We start from the raw sequence: 16,854 nt of genomic DNA on the forward strand, positions 1-16,854 counted from the left end.
CCATGACTCACGTGACTTAGATGGCACGCATGCGCATAGAGCCGTGGAGGGTCGTCCGAGCTCACGTGACTTCAGCTTCCCGAAAGGCAGGTCTAGGCACGGCCCAAGTGACTTGGATCTGCTCGCGTGACTGGGTTCGCGCACACGCGCAGAGCGCCGCCGGGGGCCCTGGCTCACGTGACGTCGGCTTCCCGAAGGGCGGGTCTCGCTACGACCCACGTGACGTCCATCTGCTCAAATGGTTTCGACGGCGCGCATGCGCAGAGAGCCGGTCTGGGGGCTGTCACGTGACTTCCGCTTCCCGAAAGGGCGGGCCCCGCCACAACGCACGTGACGTCTGTCGTGCGCATGCGCACAGGCCCCCCGCCCCACGTGAGCTAGGCTTCCCGAGGGGCGGGCCCATGACGTCTCACGTGACCTCGATTTGCCGCGCTTTCCCGGGGGCGTGGCCGGAAGTGGCTCCCCTGTGTTGCCCTTCGTTGTATCCGCCCCACCGGGGTACTGAGTTCGAATCCTGCTCAGAAGAGGGCGCGGGCCAGTTTCCGTCCGGTGGCCTTGATCCGGGGGAAGGAGCCCCCGCCGGGGCCGTCGTGCGGGGCGTCGTGCGGGGCCGGCGTCGGGGCCGCCGCGGCCGGGTTCGAAGGTCGGCGGCGGCGCAGCACGAAGTCCAGGCTGGAGCCGTCCATGGCGTAGAACACGTTGGCCGAGGGAGGGATGGCCAGCTCTGGACGACCCCCCGACGCGGCCAAAGCGGAGCGGGGCCGAGGACGGAAGGAAGGAAGGAGGAGGAAGAAGAGGAAAAGCAGGAAGGAGAAGGGGGGCGGAGGGGGAGGAGAACAAGAAGAAGGAAAAGAAGAACAAGAAATAGGCGAACAAGAAGGAGGAGAGTAAGGGAAGAACGAGAAGGAGAAAGAAGAACAAGAAATGGGCGAACAAGAAGGACAAGGAGTTCAGGAAGGAGAAGGAGGGGAGAAGAACAAGAACGATCAGAGGAACAAGAAGAACAATAGGCGAACAAGAAGGAGAAGGAGGGGAGAAGAATGAGATGGAAAAGAAGAACAAGAAATAGGTGAAGGAGCAGAAGAGGGAAAAGAAGAATGACCAGAAGAGGAACGAAAATTTAGAGAAGAGCGATAAAAGAATGAGAAATAAACAAGGAGAATGAGAAGACAACAATAAGGAAAAGAAAATGTTATAGTCATGACAATAGCAAGCATAAAAACGATAAGTATATCAGAAATAATGATAATAAGTATAATGATAATAAAAAGCATATTTGGTAAGTGCTTAAGGGGTCTGACTGTGGGTTTCTCAGTCTTCATCCCCATTTTCCTGACGAGGTGACTGAGGCCCAGAGAAGCGAAGTGACTCGCCCAAGGTCACACAGCCGACCAGCATTGGGGCCGGGATGAAAACCCAGGATCGTGAGCTCCTTGTGGGCAGGGAACGCGGCTGTTTAGTGTGGTATTGGACTCTCCCCTGGGCTTAGTCAAGTGCCATGCACACCGGAAGGGTTCATAACAGATGGTGGACTGTATGCTCTGCACACCGGAAGTGCTCTGCACACCGGAAGTGCTCAATACAGACGATGGGCTAAATGCTCTGCATACCGGAAGTGTTCAATACAAAAGATAGACTGAATGCTTCGCACACCGTAAGTGCTCAACATAGACGATGGACCGAATGCTGTGCACACCGGAAGTGCTCAATACAGGCGGTGGCCTGAACGCACAGCACACCGGAAGTGCTCAATACAGAAGACAGCCTGAATGCTCTGCACACCGGAAGTGTTCAACATAAACGATGGACCGAATGCTCTGCACGCCGGAAGTGCCTTGCACCCCGGAAGTGCTCAATACAGACGGTGGCCTGAACACGTGGCACACTGCAAGTGCTCCATGAATACGATGGAGGGGTGGCCTCCATCCCCCTCCCCGCCCTGGGACAGTCACCTCGGCGCCCCGGCAGGAGCTGGACGAGCTGATATTGGGGGGCGTCGGCGGGGTCGCGGTTGTTCTTCTTGAGCACCGCCTGCACCACGCCCGGGGCCTTGTCCTGGCTGCTCACCTGAACGACCCCCGGGGGGGAGAAAAAAAAAAGGAGGGAGGATGGGGGGAGGGGATTCATAAGCGCTTAGTACACTGCTCTGCACATAGTAAACGCTCAATAAATACGATTGATGATGATGATCCGGGCCCCCCCCCCCAGCTCAGCCACCAACAAATGCCTCGGGCTGTCCACCCAGGCCATGAACGCGCATGCGTGCCTCGCCCACCCAGTTCCTGTAGCCCCGCCCATGCGCGCAACCCCCTTGCGGCCCCGCCCCTTTTTACGTCATCCTCTTTCTGGCCCCTCCCCTGCGCACGCGCACACCCCTTAGCCACGCCCCCACCCATGTCATTCGCCCCTGCCCCGCCCTCATACGTCATCCCACTTCCGGTCACGCCCCGTGGACGCCCCTAGCCACGCCCCTGACTGCATCATTCCTTCTCCATCCCCGCCCCCTGCGCGCGCAATCATTCGTTCATTCATTCATTCATTCATTCAATCGTATTTATTGAGCGCTTACTGCGTGCAGAGCACTGTACTAAGCGCTTGGGAAGGACAAGTTGGCAACATATAGAGACGGTCCCTACCCAGGGGCGGGCTCAGTCATTCAATCGTATTTATTGAGCGCTGACCGTGTGCAAGGGCTCATTCATTCATTAAGTCGTATTTATTGAGCGCTGACCTTGCGCAGAGCACTGTAATAATAATGATGATGGCATTTATTAAGCGCTTACTATGTGCCAAGCACTGTTCTAAGCGCTGGGGAGGTTCCAAGGAGATCAGGTTGTCCCCCGAGAGGCTCACAGTCTTCGTCCCCATTTTACAGATGAGAGAACTGAGGCCCAGAGAATAATAATAACAATGTTGGTATTTGTTAAGCGCTTACTATATGCAAAGCACTGTTCTAAGCGCTGGGGGCGGGGGATACAAGGTGATCAGGTTGTCCCACTTGGGGATCACAGTCTTCATCCCCATTTTCCAGATGGGGGAACTGAGGCCCAGGGAAGTGAAGTGACTCGTCCGCGGTCACACAGCCGACAGCTGGCAGAGCCGGGATTCAAACCCATGACCCCTGACTCCAAAGCCCGGGCTCTTTCCACTGAGCCACGCTGCTTACTAAGCGCTTGGGAAGAACAAGTTTGTAACATACAGAGACGGTCCCTACCCACCATTAGGCAAGCCCCATGGAACCTGTATATACGTATATATGTTTGTACATATTTATTACTCTATTTTATTTGTACATATCTATTCTATTTATTTTATTTTGTTAGCATGTTTGGTTTTGTTCTCTGTCTCTCCCTTTCAGACTGTGAGCCCACTGTTGGGTAGGGACTGTCTCTATGTGTTGCCAATTTGTACTTCCCAAGCGCTTAGTACAGTGCTCTGCACATAGGAAGCGCTCAATAAATACGATTGATGATGATGCTGGGTTCGAATCCCGGCTCCGCCAGTTGCCAGCTGCGTGACTTTGGGCGAATCACTTCACTTCTCTGGGCCTCAGTTCCCTCATCTGTAAAATGGGGATGAAGACTGTGAGACCCCCCCGTGGGACAAACTGATCACCTTGTATCCTCCCCCAGCGCTTAGAACGGTGCTTTGCACATAGTAAGCGCTTAATAAATGCCACTAAAAACAAAACAAAACAAAAAACCAAAACAAATGCCATCATTATTATTATCCCTCTAGACTGTGCGCCCGTTGTTGGGTAGGGAACGTCTCTCTATGCTGCCGCCTTGTACTTCCCAAGCGCTTAGTACGGTGCTCTGCGTACAATAAGCGCTCAATAAATACGATTGAATGAATGAACGTCAGCCCTCCTCAGCCCCGCCCCTGCGCGCGCAGCCCACATAGCCCCGCCCCCTGCGCGCACCGCCCCCTTAACCACGCCCCGTGCGCGCGCAGCACTCTCTAGCCCCGCCCCTGCGCGCAGCGCCCCTTTAACCACGCCCCCTGCGCGAGCCGCCCCTTTAACCACGCCCCCCTGCGCGCGCCGCCTCTTTAACCACGCCCCCTGCGCGCACCGCCCCTTTAACCACGCCCCGTGCGCGCGCAGCACTCTCTAGCCCCGCCCCTTTAACCACGCCCCGTGCGCGCACAGCACTCTCCAATCCCCGCTCCTGCGCGCACCGCCCCTTTAACCACGCCCCCTGCGCGCCCCGCCCCTTTAACCACGCCCCCCCGCGCGCAGCACCCTCAAGCCCCGCCCTGGCGCGCACCGCCCCTTTAACCACGCCCCTGCGCGCGCAGCCGCATTTAGCCCCGCCCTCCCACGGCCCCGCCCCTTCCAGTCCCTCCCCCTGTGGCCCCTCCCCTTGTGACCGCGCCCCCTGGTGGCCCCACTCTCTCCTCCCCCTCCCCCTGGGGCGGGCGCCCCCTGTTGGCCCCACCTTTCCCTGCCCCCTTCCCCCTCGGGCGGGCGCCCCCTGGTGGCTCCGCCCTCCCATGCCTCTCCCCCTCGGGCGGGCGCCCCCTGTTGGCCCCACCTTTCCCTGCCCCCCTTCCCCTCGGGCAGGCGCCCCCTGGTAGCCCCGCCCTTCCTTGGCCCCCCTTGCGGGCGCCCCGCGGTGGCCCCGCCCTTCCCTGCCCCTACCCCCTCGGGCGCCCCCTGGTGGCCCCGCCCTTCCCTGCCTCCTCCCCCTCGGGCGGACGCCCCCTGGTGGCCCCACTTTTCCCTACCACCCTTCCCCTCGAGTGGGCGCCCCCTGCTGGCCCCACCTTTCCCTGCCCCCTCCCCCTCAGGAGCCCCCTAGTGGCTTCGCCCTTCCCTGCCTCCTCCTCCTTGGGCGCCCCCTGGTGGCCCTGCCCTTCCCTGCCCCCCCCTCGGGCGCCCCCTGGTGGCTCCTCCTTTCCCTGCCCCCCCCCGGGCGCCCCCTGGTGGCTCCTCCTTTCCCTGCCCCTTTCCCCTCAGGCGCCCCCTGGTGGCCCTGCCCTTCCCTGCTCCCCTCCCCCTCGGGCAGGCGCCCCCTGTTGGCCCCGCCCTACCCTGCCCCCTCCCCCCTCGGGCGCCCCCTGGTGGCCCCTCCTTTCCCTGCCCCTTTCCCCTTGGGCGCCCCCTGGTGGTCCCGCCCTTCCCTGCCCCCCCTTCCCCTCGGGCGGATGCCCCCTGGTGGCCCCGCCCTTCCCTACCCCCTCCCCCTCGGGTGGGCGCCCCCTGGTGGCCCCGCCCTTCCCTGCCCCCTCCCCTTTGGGCACCCCCTGGTGGCCCCGCCTTTTTGTGCCCCCCTTCCCCTCGGGCAGGCGCCTCCTGGTGTCCCTGCCCTTTCATGCCCCCTCCCTCTCGGGCGCCCCCTGGTGGCCGCGCCCTTCCCTGCCCCCTCCCCCCTCAGGCGGGCGCCCCCTGGTGGCCCCGGCCTTTCCCTGCCCCCTCCCCCTGGGGCAGGCGCCCCCTGGTGGCCCCGCCCTTTCACGCCCCCCTACCTCTCGAGCGCCCCCTGGTGTCCCCGCCCTCCCCCGCCCCCTCCCCCCGGGGGGCGCCCCCTGTCGGGGCGGGTGTGTGGGTGCTGACCAGCAGGCTCTTGTAGAGGGTCCCGTCGTGTCCCAGCTCCATGCGGACGCGGACGATGCGGCCGTCCGACCCCCGGGGACCCCCCTGGACCCCCGGGGACCCCCCGGGGGACCCCCGGCCCAGCGGGCACCCGCACGACGCCGATCGCCGGTGCCCGCGCAGGCCCGGGCCTGGCGTCGAGGGGTCCAGGGCGGCCGGGCCGGCCCGGGGGTCTCCTCCTCCTCCTCCTCCTCCTCCTTGGGGGTCCGGGGGCGGCGGGGTCCCCTCCAGCGCCGAGTCCAAGGAGGAGGCCGAAGGCCACTTCCGCTGCTGCCCCGGGGCGGGCCGGCACGGGAGGGAGGGGGGACACAGAGAGGCGGGGGTCAGGGGTCAGAGGTCAGGGAAGGCGGGCCGGTCGGGAGAGAGGTCAGGGGTCAAGGAGGAGGGAGAAAGAGAGGAGTCGGACGGGAGGGAGGTCGGGGGTCAGCGAGGGGGGTCAGGAGAGAGGTCAGAGGTCAAGGAGGAGGGAGAAAGAGAGGAGTCGGACGGGAGGGAGGTCGGGGGTCAGCGAGGGGGGTCAGGAGAGAGGTCAGAGGTCAGCAGGGAGGGAGAGGGGTCAGTCAGGAGAGAGGGGGACAGAGAGGGGGCAATGAGGGGGACGGAGGGGGTCAGCAGGAGGTCGAGAGGTCACGTGAGGAGGAGGGGAGGACGGGGGTCCGTCGGGACAGAGGTCAGGGGTCACCTGCAGCATGGCGGCAGCCTTGTCCCACGAGGCCAAGGCCGAAGGACCCCCGACGACGCTCAGGAGGCTGCCGGGGGGGGAGCCAGGAAGTGGGGGGGGGAGGAGGGTCGCCGGGGACCCCCCCCCTCCCCTCCCACCCAGCGCCCCCCATTTTTGGGGGGGGTCGGGGGGGGCGACACTCACTCTGTGCAGTGCGTGATGACGAGGGTGGGCCGCAGGGAGCGCGGGGCGGGGGGCTCGGGCCCTTCGCTGAGCGCGGGCCCCTCCACCTCGCAGGACAGCTGGTGGCTGGGGGGGGGGTCAGGGGTCAAGGGGGGGAGGTCAGGGGGCCCCCTCCCCCATGGTGACGTCACCCCCGTTGTGACGTCACCTTTCCCTACCGCGACGCCACAACGGGGGGGACGTGGGGGGTCACCCCCCCAACAGGATGTCGCCTCCCCCCACCCTCCATCGTCAGGCTGTCACCCCCTCACGCCATCAGGACTCAATCTGGTCCCCCATCGTGACGTCACGCCCCCGTGGTGATGTCACCCCCCCACTGTGAAGTCACGCCCTCCCCCGTCGTGACGTCACACCCCCAACAGGATGCCGCCCCATCAGGGTGCCGCCCAGTCGCCCCACCATGACGTCACGCCCCGTGGTGATGTCACCCCCATTCTGACATCACGCCCTCCCCCGTCGTGACGTCACAGCCCCAACAGGATGTCGCCCCATCAGGACGCCGCCCAGTCGCCCCATCATGACGTCACGCCCCCGAGGTGATGTCACCCCCCACTGTGATGTCACACCCTCCCCCATCGTGACGTCACACGCCCAACAGGATGTCACCCCATCAGGACGCCATCCGGCCCCCCATCATGACTCCACGCCCCCGTGGTGATGTCACCCCCCCCCATTGTGACGTCACGCCCTCCCCCGTCGTGACGTCACCCCCCCAACAGGATGTCACCCCCTCACCCCATCAGGACGCCACCCAGTCGCCCCACCATGACGTCACACCCCCGAGGTGATGTCACCCCCACTGTGACGTCACGCCCTCCCCCATCGTGACATCACACCCCCAGCAGGAGGTCGCCTCCCCCCTCCTCCATCATCAGGATGTCACCCTATCAGGACGTCGCCCAGTCACCCATCCTGACGTCACGCCCCCGTGGTGACGTCACCCCACCGTGACATCACACCCTCCCCATCGTGACGTCACACGCCCAACAGGATGTCGGCCCCCCCCCCATCATCGGGATGTCACCCTATCAGGACGTCGCCCAGTCACCAATCATGACATCACGCCCCGTGGTGGTGTCACCCCCCACTGTGACGTCACACCCCCTCATCATGACGTCACACCCCCGACAGGATGTTGGCCCCCCCCCCCATCATCAGGATGTCACCCTATCAGGACATCGCCCAGTCACCCATCATGACGTCACGCCCCCGTGGTGACGTCACCCCCACTGTGACGTCACGCCCTCCCCATCGTGACGTCACACCCCCAACAGGATGTCAGCCCCCCCCATCATCAGGATGTCACCCTATCAGGAAATCGTCCAGTCACCCATCCTGACGTCACGCCCCCGTGGTGACGTCACCCCCACTGTGACGTCACGCCCCCCCCCATCGTGACGTCACCCCCCAACATGATGTAACCCCTCACCCCATCAGGACACCACCCAGTCGCCCCCATCATGACGTCACGCCCCCGTGGTGACGTCACCCCACCGTGACATCACACCCTCCCCATCGTGACGTCACACTCCCAACAGGATGTCGCCTCCCCCCATCATCGGGATGTCACCCTATCAGGACGTCGCCCAGTCACCCACCATGACGTCACGCCCCCGTGGTGACGCCGCCCCCGCTGTGACGTCACGCCCTCCCCCGTCGTGACGTCACCCCCCAACATGATGTAACCCCCTCACCCCATCAGGACACCACCCAGTCGCCCCCATCATGACGTCACGCCCCCGTGGTGACGTCACCCCACCGTGACATCACACCCTCCCCATCGTGACGTCACCCCCCCAACAGGATGTCACCCCCTCACCCCATCAGGACGCCACCCAGCCGCCCCATCGTGACGTCACGCCCCCGCGGTGATGTCACCCCCCCCCCACCGTGACGTCACCAGGCCCCCCACCGCGCCGCCATCGCCCCCCGAACCTCTGGGCATCGGTGAGGGTCGGGAGGCGGCGGAGCCACTGCTGGAAATCGGGGTCCGGGCCGGGCAGGTGGTAGCCCCGGCACCGGGCCTGCAGCCCCCGGAGACGCTTCAGCACCGAGAACTCCTGGGGAGACACCCCCCCCGGGGACCCCCAAGCGCTCAGTACAGTGCCCTGCACACAGTAAGCGCTCAATAAATACAACTGAATGAATGAATGAGTGAATGAGCCCCCAAACCTCGTCACCCTCCTCCTCCTCGTTCCCTCCATCCCAGCCATTGGGCGCCTACCGCGCGCACAGCACTGGGCTAAGCGCCCTTGAGGCCCCTCGTCCCCTTCTAGGCCGTGAGCCCGTCGTAGATTAATCAATCAATCAATCAATCGTATTTATTGAGCGCTTCCTATGTGCAGAGCACTGTACTAAGCGCTTGGGAAGTACAAATTGGCATCACATAGAGACGGTCCCTACCCAACAGTGGGCTCACGGTCTAAAAAGATTAGGGACCGTCCCCCTCTCTGTTGCCCAACTGTCCTCTCCCAAGCGCTTAGTACAGCGCTCTGCGCACACTGGGCGCTCAGTACATTCGCTCGAAGGAATGAATGAGTTGGGCCATGTACACGGTAGGTGCTGAACAGAACAGTGCGCAGCGCTTAGGACAGTGCTGGCACAGAGTCGGCGCTGGACGAATACCATCGTTATTATTATAGCAATAATTAATAATAACAAGACAGTGCCTGGCACCTAGTAAGCACTTAAATATACAAATAGTAAGCACCCAGGGCCCGGTTTATGGTAAGTGCTTAACAAAGAATACCATTATAATAATACTACTAATGATAGAGTGTCTAGTACCTAGGAAGCACTTAAATATACTACTAATAATAATGACCCTGTGCCCAGCTTATAGTAAGTGCTTAACAAATAATACCATTATAATAATACTAATAATGATAGAGTGTCTAGTACCTAGTAAGCACTTAAATATACTATTAATAACACTGACCCAGTGCCCAGTTTATAGTAAGTGCTTAACAAATAATACCATTATAATAATACTAATAATGACAGACTGTCTACTACATAGTAAGCACTTACATAAACTACCAATAATAATGACCCAGTGCCCAGTTTATAGTAAGTGCTTAATAATACCATTAAAATAATACTAATAATGATGGAGTGTCTAGTACCTAGTAAGCACTTAAATATACTACTGATAACAGTGACCCAGTGCCCAGTCTATAGTAAGTGCTTAATAATACCATTATAATAATACTAATAATGATGGAGTGTCCAGTACATAGTAAGCGCTTACGTAAACTACTAATAATAATGACCCAGTGCCCAGTTTATAGTAAGTGCTTAAAAATAATACCATTATAATAATACTAATAATGATGGAGTGTCTAGTACCTAGTAAGCACTTAAATATACTACTGATAATAATGACCCAATGCCCAGTTTATAGTAAGTGCTTAAAAATAATACCATTATAATAATACTAATAATGATGAACTGTCTAGTACATAGTAAGCACTTACATAAACTACTAATAATAATGACCCAGTGCCCAGTGTATAGTAAGGGCTTAACAAATAATACCATCATAATAATACTAATAATGATAGAGTGTCTAGTACATAGTAAGCACTTAAACATACTACTACTAATAATGACCCAGTGCCCAGCTTATAGAAAGTGCTTAACAAATAATACCATTATAATAATACTAATAACGATAGAGTGTCTAGTACATAGTAAGCACTTAAACATACTACTACTACTAATGACCCAGTGCCCAGCTTATAGTAAGGGCTTAACAAATAATACCATCATAATAATACTAATAATGATAGAGTGTCTAGTACATAGTAAGCACTTGAACATACTACTACTACTAATGACCCAGTGCCCAGCTTATAGTAAGGGCTTAACAAATAATACCATTATAATAATACTAAGAATGATAGAGTGTCTAGTACATAGTAAGCACTTGAACATACTACTACTACTAATGACCCAGTGCCCAGCTTATAGTAAGGGCTTAACAAATAATACCATTATAATAATACTAAGAATGATAGAGTGTCTAGTACATAGTAAGCACTTGAACATACTACTACTACTAATGACCCAGTGCCCAGCTTATAGTAAGGGCTTAACAAATAATACCGTTGTAATAATACTAATAATCACAGAGTCTGGTACATAGTAAGTACTAACAAAATAAAATAGAGTAGATAGGTACTAGTAAAATAAATAAATAAATAAATAAATAAATAAATAAATAAATAAATAAATAAGTAAGTAAGTAAATAAATGAGTGCCTGGTACCTAGCAAGCACTTCACAAATGCACATAGTAAGCGCTTAATAAATGCCATTATTATTATTATTATTATTATTATTCACAAATATCATTATTATTAATTATTATCATTATTTTGTTGTCCCCTGCAGACCCCAGGCCGCAGCCCGGAGCCCCCCGTACCTTTCTCCTCTTGTCGAAGTTGATGTAACCGTTCTGGACGAGGAGGAGGAAGGAGGGAGTTTAGACTCAGAGGGGACCCAAGACCCCCCGACCCTTCCCCCCGTGACCCCCCGTGACCCCTGTGACCCCCCCGTGACCCCCACGACCTTCCCACGACCCCCCTCTGACCTCCAGGGTGTCCGGGGCAGCGGCGTCCAACATCACCAGGTCTTTCAGGAAGGTGCCCAGGTAGGGGACCACCTGGGGGTGGGCCGGACGTGGGTCGGGGATGGGCTGGACGCCTCCGGGGGCCCCCCCAGCCCACCCTCCCGGCCCCCCCCCCGTAGGTCACTCACCCCGCCGGGGGGCTCGTCGGGCCTGGTCTGCCTCTTCGGGGTCAGCTCCGAGGCCGGCCGCGGGGCGTTCTCCTTTGCGGGGGGACGGGGGTCGCGGGAGGACGGAGGAGAGAGGTCGCGGAGAGACGGGGGTCACGGGGAGACAGGGGACAGAGGTCACGGGGAGACGGGGGAGAGGGGTCGCGGAGAGACGAGGGAGAGAAGTGATGGAGAGACAACCGAGGGGGGTCGCGGAGAGATAAAGGAGAGGTCGCGGAGAGACAAAGGAGAGAGGCCAAGGAGAGACGGCCAAGAGGGGTCACGGAGAGACAAGGGAGAGGGGGCACGGGGAGACGGGGTCACGAAAAAACGGGAGAGGGGGCACGGGGAGACGGGGCAGAGGTCACCGAGAGATGGGAGAGGGGTCACGGAGAGACGGCCGAGAGGGGTCACGGAGAGATAAAGGAGAGGTCGCGGAGAGACAAAGGAGAGAGGTCAAGGAGAGACGGCCAAGAGGGGTCACGGAGAGACAAGGGAGAGGGGGCACGGGGAGACGGGGTCACGAAGAAACGGGAGAGGGGGCACGGGGAGACAGGGCAGAGGGGGCACGGGGAGACAGGGGACAGAGGTCACCGAGAGATGGGAGAGGGGTCACGGAGAGACGGCCGAGAGGGGTCACGGAGAGACGGCCGAGAGGGGTCACGGAGAGATGGGGGAGAGGGGTCTCAGGGAGACGGGGAGAGACGTCCTGGTGAGACGGGGAGAGGGGTCATGGAGAGACAGGAGAGAGGGGTCACGGGGAGATGAGGGAGAGGGGTCACGGGGAGATGAGGGAGAGGGGTCACGGACAGGCAGGAGAGAGGGCTGATGGGGAGGCGAGGGAGAGAGGTCACGGAGAGACGGGGAGAGGGATCGGGGGGAGACGGGGAGAGGGGTCACGGGGAGACGAGGGAGAGAGGTCACGGAGAGACAGGGGTCACGGGGAGACGGGACAGGGGTCACGGGGAGACGGGGGAGAGGGGTCACGGGGAGACGGGGGACAGGGGTCACGGGGAAACGGGAGAGAGGGATCACGGGGAGACGGGGAGAGGGGTCACGGGGAGATGAGGAAGAGAGGGGTCATGGGGAGACGGGGAGAGGGGTCACGGGGAGATGAGGAAGAGAGGGGTCATGGGGAGACGGGGAGAGGGGTCACGGGGAGACGAGGAAGAGAGGTCACGGAGAGATGAGGGAGAGGGGTCACGGAGAGACGGGGGAGGGGGTCATGGGAGGACAGCCAAGGGGCAGAGGTCGTGGAGAGACTGGGAGGGAGTTACAGAGAGACGGGGGAAGAGGGGTCACAGAGAGATGAGGGAGAGGGGTCGCGGAGGGACAGCCGAGGGGGGTCACGGAGAGACGAGGGAGAGGGGTCACGGAGAGAAAGGGGAGAGGGGTCACGGTGAGACAGCCGAGAGGGGTCACGGAGAGACAGCCGAGAGGGGTCACGGAGAGACGAGGGAGAGGGGTCACGGAGAGACAGCCGAGAGGGGTCACGGAGAGACAGCCGAGAGGGGTCACGGAGAGACGAGGGAGAGGGGTCACGGAGAGACAGCCGAGGGGGGCCACGGAGAGATAAAGGAGAGACGATGGAGAGGCGTCACGGGGAGACGAAGGGCAGGGGTCACAGAAAGATGATGGAGAGGGGTCACGGGGAGACGGGGGAGAGGGGTCACGGGGAGACGAGGGAGAGGGGTCACGGAGAGACAGCCGAGGGGGTCACGGAGAGACGAGGGAGAGGGGTCAAGAAGAGACGGGGGAGAGGGGTCATGGGAAGACAGCCAAGGGGCAGAGGTCGCGGAGAGACAGGGGAGGGAGTTACAGAGAGACGGGGGAAGAGGGGTCACAGAGAGATGAGGGAGAGGGGTCGCGGAGAGACGGGGTCACAGAGAGACAAAGGAGAGAGGTGACGGAGAGACAACCGAGAGGGGTCACAGAGAGACGGGGGAGAGGGGTCACGGGGAGACAGGGGTCAGAGGTCACGGTGGGGGGGGCGCCGGGGTCAGAGGTCACGGTGGGGGCGCAGGGGTCAAAGGTCACCTGTAGCAGCAGCTCCCGGCTCTGGGAGTAGTTGTCCGACTCGGAGAAAATCTCACAGAGGCTGGAGAAGACACCCCTCTCTCGACTATGGGAGAGACGTTTGGGGGAGACGGGGGGTTGGGGTGGGGGGCGACGTCCCAGAATCCCCCGCGCCCCAGCCCGCCCCCACCCCCCCACCAAACCAGTCTATTCCCGTCATTCCGTCCTATGTAGTGAGCGCTTCCTGTGGGCAGGGCACTGCACTGGGGCGCGCGGGAGAGTCCAGCACGACGGACGGACGCGTTCCCGGGCCCACGAGGAGCTGACCGTCCGGAGGGATTTCGGTCAGGGAATTCCAGCCAGGAATCCCCTTATCCCCCCGGATGTCAGGCCTATTTATTGAGCGCTTACTGAGCGCTGTAGTGAGCGTTCGGGAGAGTCCAATACGATGGATGGACACGTTCCGGCCCGCGACGAGCAAGGAATTCCAGCCAGAAGTCCCCTTATCATCATCATCATCATCAATTGTATTTATTGAGCGCTTACTATATGCAGAGCACTGTACTAAGCGCTTGGGAAGTACAAATTGGCAACATATAGAGACAGTCCCTACCCAACAGTGGGCTCACAGTCTATCCCCCTGGATGTCAGGCCTATTTATGGAGCGCTTACTGAGCGCTGGACTGAGCGTTCGGGAGAGTCCAATACGATGGATGGACGCGTTCCCGGCCCGCGACGAGCAAGGAATACCAGTCAGGAGTCCCCTTATCCCCCCGGATGTCAGGCCTATTTATTGAGCGCTTACTGAGCGCTGTAGTGAGCGTTCGGGAGAGTCCAATACGATGGATGGACACGTTCCCGGCCCACGATGAGCAAGGAATACCAGTCAGGAGTCCCCTTATCCCCCCGGATGTCAGGCCTATTTATTGAGCACTTACTGAGCGCTGTAGTGAGCGTTCGGGAGAGTCCAATACGATGGATGGACACGTTCCCGGCCCGCGACGAGCAAGGAATACCAGTCAGGAGTCCCCTTATCCCCCCAGATGTCAGGCCTATTTATTGAGCGCTTACTGAGCGCTGTACTGAGCGTTCGGGAGAGTCCAATACGACGGACGGACACGTTTGTACTTTGTACTTCCCAAGCGCTTAGTACAGTGCTCTGCACACCGTGAGCGCTCAATAAATACGATTGATTGATCGATTCCCGAGCTGACCATCTGGAGGGATTTCGGTCGGGGAATTCCAGCCAGGAGTCCCCTTATCCCTCTCGGGGGTCAGGCCTATTTATTGAACGCTTACCAAGCGCCGGACTGAGAGCTTACTGAGCACTGTACTGAGCGCTCGGGAGGGGACGGGACCACAAGAAACAGGGCCGTTCCCCGCCCCACAACCATCTCGCAGCCTAGATTTTGCCGATTTGTACTTTCCAAGCGCTTAGTCCAGTGCTCTGCACGTGGTAAGCGCTCAATAAATACGCAAGCGCTCAGTCCAGTGCTCTGCACGCGGTAAGCGCTCAATAAATACGATCGAATGCATCACCGAAGCGACGTGGCTCAGTGGAAAGAGCCCGGGCTTGGGAGACAGAGGTCGTGGGTTCTAATCCCGGCCCTGCCACTCGTCAGCTGTGTGGCTTTGGGCGAGTCCAAGGCGCTTAGTACAGTGCCCTGCACATGGTAGGCGCTCAGTAAATACGATTGATGATGAGTCACTTCACTTCTCTGGGCCTCAGTTCCCTCATCTGGAAAATGGGGGTGAAGACTGTGAGCCCCCCCGGGGGACAACCTGATCAGCTTGTAACCCCCACAGCGCTTAGAACAGTGCTTGGCGCATAGTAAGCGCTCATCAAATACCGTCATTATTATTAAAATGGGGGTGAAGACTGTGAGCCCCCCCGGGGATAACCTGATCACCATGTATCTCCCCCAGCGCTCAGCACAGTGCTTGGCACATAGTAAGTGCTTAACAAATACCATTATTATTATTATTAATAATAATAATAATAATAATAATAATATTAATATTATTATCCCCTGCCCGTGACAAGCTTATGCTCTAGGGAGAATTGTCATCCCCTGTATCTCCCCAGAGACCCCCCAGACCCCCCAGAGACACCCCCACCTCCCCAGAGATGCCCCAGAGACCACCAGAGACCCTTCCCAGAGACCCCCAGAGACCCCTCCCAGAGACCCCCCCAGACCCTCCAAAGACCACCCAAACCTCCCAGAGACCCCCCAACCCCCCAGAGACCCCTCAAAGATCCCCTGAGACCCCCCAGAGACCTCCCCCAAGATCCCCAGAGAATCCCCAGAGACCCCAGACCCTCCAGAGACCTCCCCCAAGATCCCCCAGAGACCCCCCAACCCCCCAGAGACCCCCCAGAGATCCCCTCCGACCCCCCCAGAGACCTCCCCCAAGACCCCCAGAGACTCCCCAGAAACCCCCAGACCCTCCAGAGGCCCCCCAGACCCCCCGACCCCCCAGAGACCCCTCCCAGAGACCCCCCCCCAAGACCCCCTAAGGCCCCCCAAGACCCCCTAAGACCCCTCCCAGAAACCCCAAGACCCCCCAAGACCCCCAGAGACCACTCCGGAGACCCCCCTCAGACCCCCTGAGACCCCCAAGAGACTCACCAGTGACCACCCAGAGACCCCCCTAAGACTGCCCAGAGACCCCCAAGACCCCCAGACACCCCTCCTAGAGACCCCAACAGAGCCCCAGAGAACCCCTAAGAACCCCAGAGACCCCCTGAGACCCCCTCTAAGAACCCCAGAGGCCCCCTGAGACCCCCAGACCCTACAGAGACCCCCCAGACACCCCCCTGAGACCCCCAGACTCTACAGAGACCCCCCTAGAGACCCCCCAAAGCACCCAGAGACCCCCCAGAGACCCCCTAAGACCCCCCAAGACCCCTCTGAGACTCCCAGATCCTCCAGAGGCCCCCCAGACCCCCGACCCCCCAGAGACCCCTCCCAGAGACCCCCCCAAGACCCCCTAAGGCCCCCCAAGACCCCCTAAGACCCCTCCCAGAAACCCCAAGACCCCCCAAGACCTCCAGAGACCACTCCGGAGGCCCCCCAGACCCCCCAAGACCCCCAGAGACCACTCCGGAGACCCCCCAGACCCCCTGAGACCCCCCCAAGAGACTCTCCAGTGACCACGCAGAGAACCCCTAAGACTGCCCAGAGACCCCCAAGACCCCCAGAGACCCCACCAGACCCCCAGAGACCCTCTAAGATGCCCCAGAGACCCCCCTGAGACCCCCAGTCCCTACAGAGACGCCCCAGAGACCCCTCTGAGACCCCCAGACCCTACAGAGACCCCCCAGAGACCCCCCAAAGCACCCAGAGACCCCCCCAAGACCCCTCTGAGACCCCCAGATCCTACAGAGACCCTCCAAAGCACCCAGAGACCCCCCCGCCCCCCCCCGAGATGCCCTAGAACCCCCCCCCGACCCCCCAGAGACCCTTCCCAGAGACCCCCAGACCCCCAGAGACCCCCCAGGACCCCCAGAGACCCCTTCCAGAGACTCCCTAAGACCTCCAGAGACCCCCTAAGAACCC

At 59.8% G+C, this 16,854-nt stretch overlaps 1 protein-coding gene across 1 annotated transcript in view; it reads right to left on the reverse strand.

Annotated features, from left to right (window-relative positions):
- Positions 1-424: 424 nt before the first annotated feature.
- RGL2 (ral guanine nucleotide dissociation stimulator like 2) overlaps positions 425-16,854 on the reverse strand; it is a 32,165-nt gene continuing 15,735 nt past the window's right edge. The window contains 10 exon segments of the mRNA XM_038742243.1: positions 425-724; positions 1,953-2,067; positions 5,558-5,866; positions 6,279-6,345; positions 6,462-6,566; positions 8,436-8,560; positions 10,926-10,958; positions 11,094-11,165; positions 11,261-11,332; positions 13,316-13,400. Of these exon segments, the coding sequence (XP_038598171.1) occupies positions 519-724; positions 1,953-2,067; positions 5,558-5,866; positions 6,279-6,345; positions 6,462-6,566; positions 8,436-8,560; positions 10,926-10,958; positions 11,094-11,165; positions 11,261-11,332; positions 13,316-13,400 (1,189 nt within the window). The 3' untranslated portion in view covers positions 425-518.

Source organism: Tachyglossus aculeatus, unplaced genomic scaffold (genome assembly GCF_015852505.1).
Source record: "Tachyglossus aculeatus isolate mTacAcu1 unplaced genomic scaffold, mTacAcu1.pri scaffold_101_arrow_ctg1, whole genome shotgun sequence".
Classification (NCBI taxonomy): Eukaryota; Metazoa; Chordata; class Mammalia; order Monotremata; family Tachyglossidae; genus Tachyglossus; species Tachyglossus aculeatus.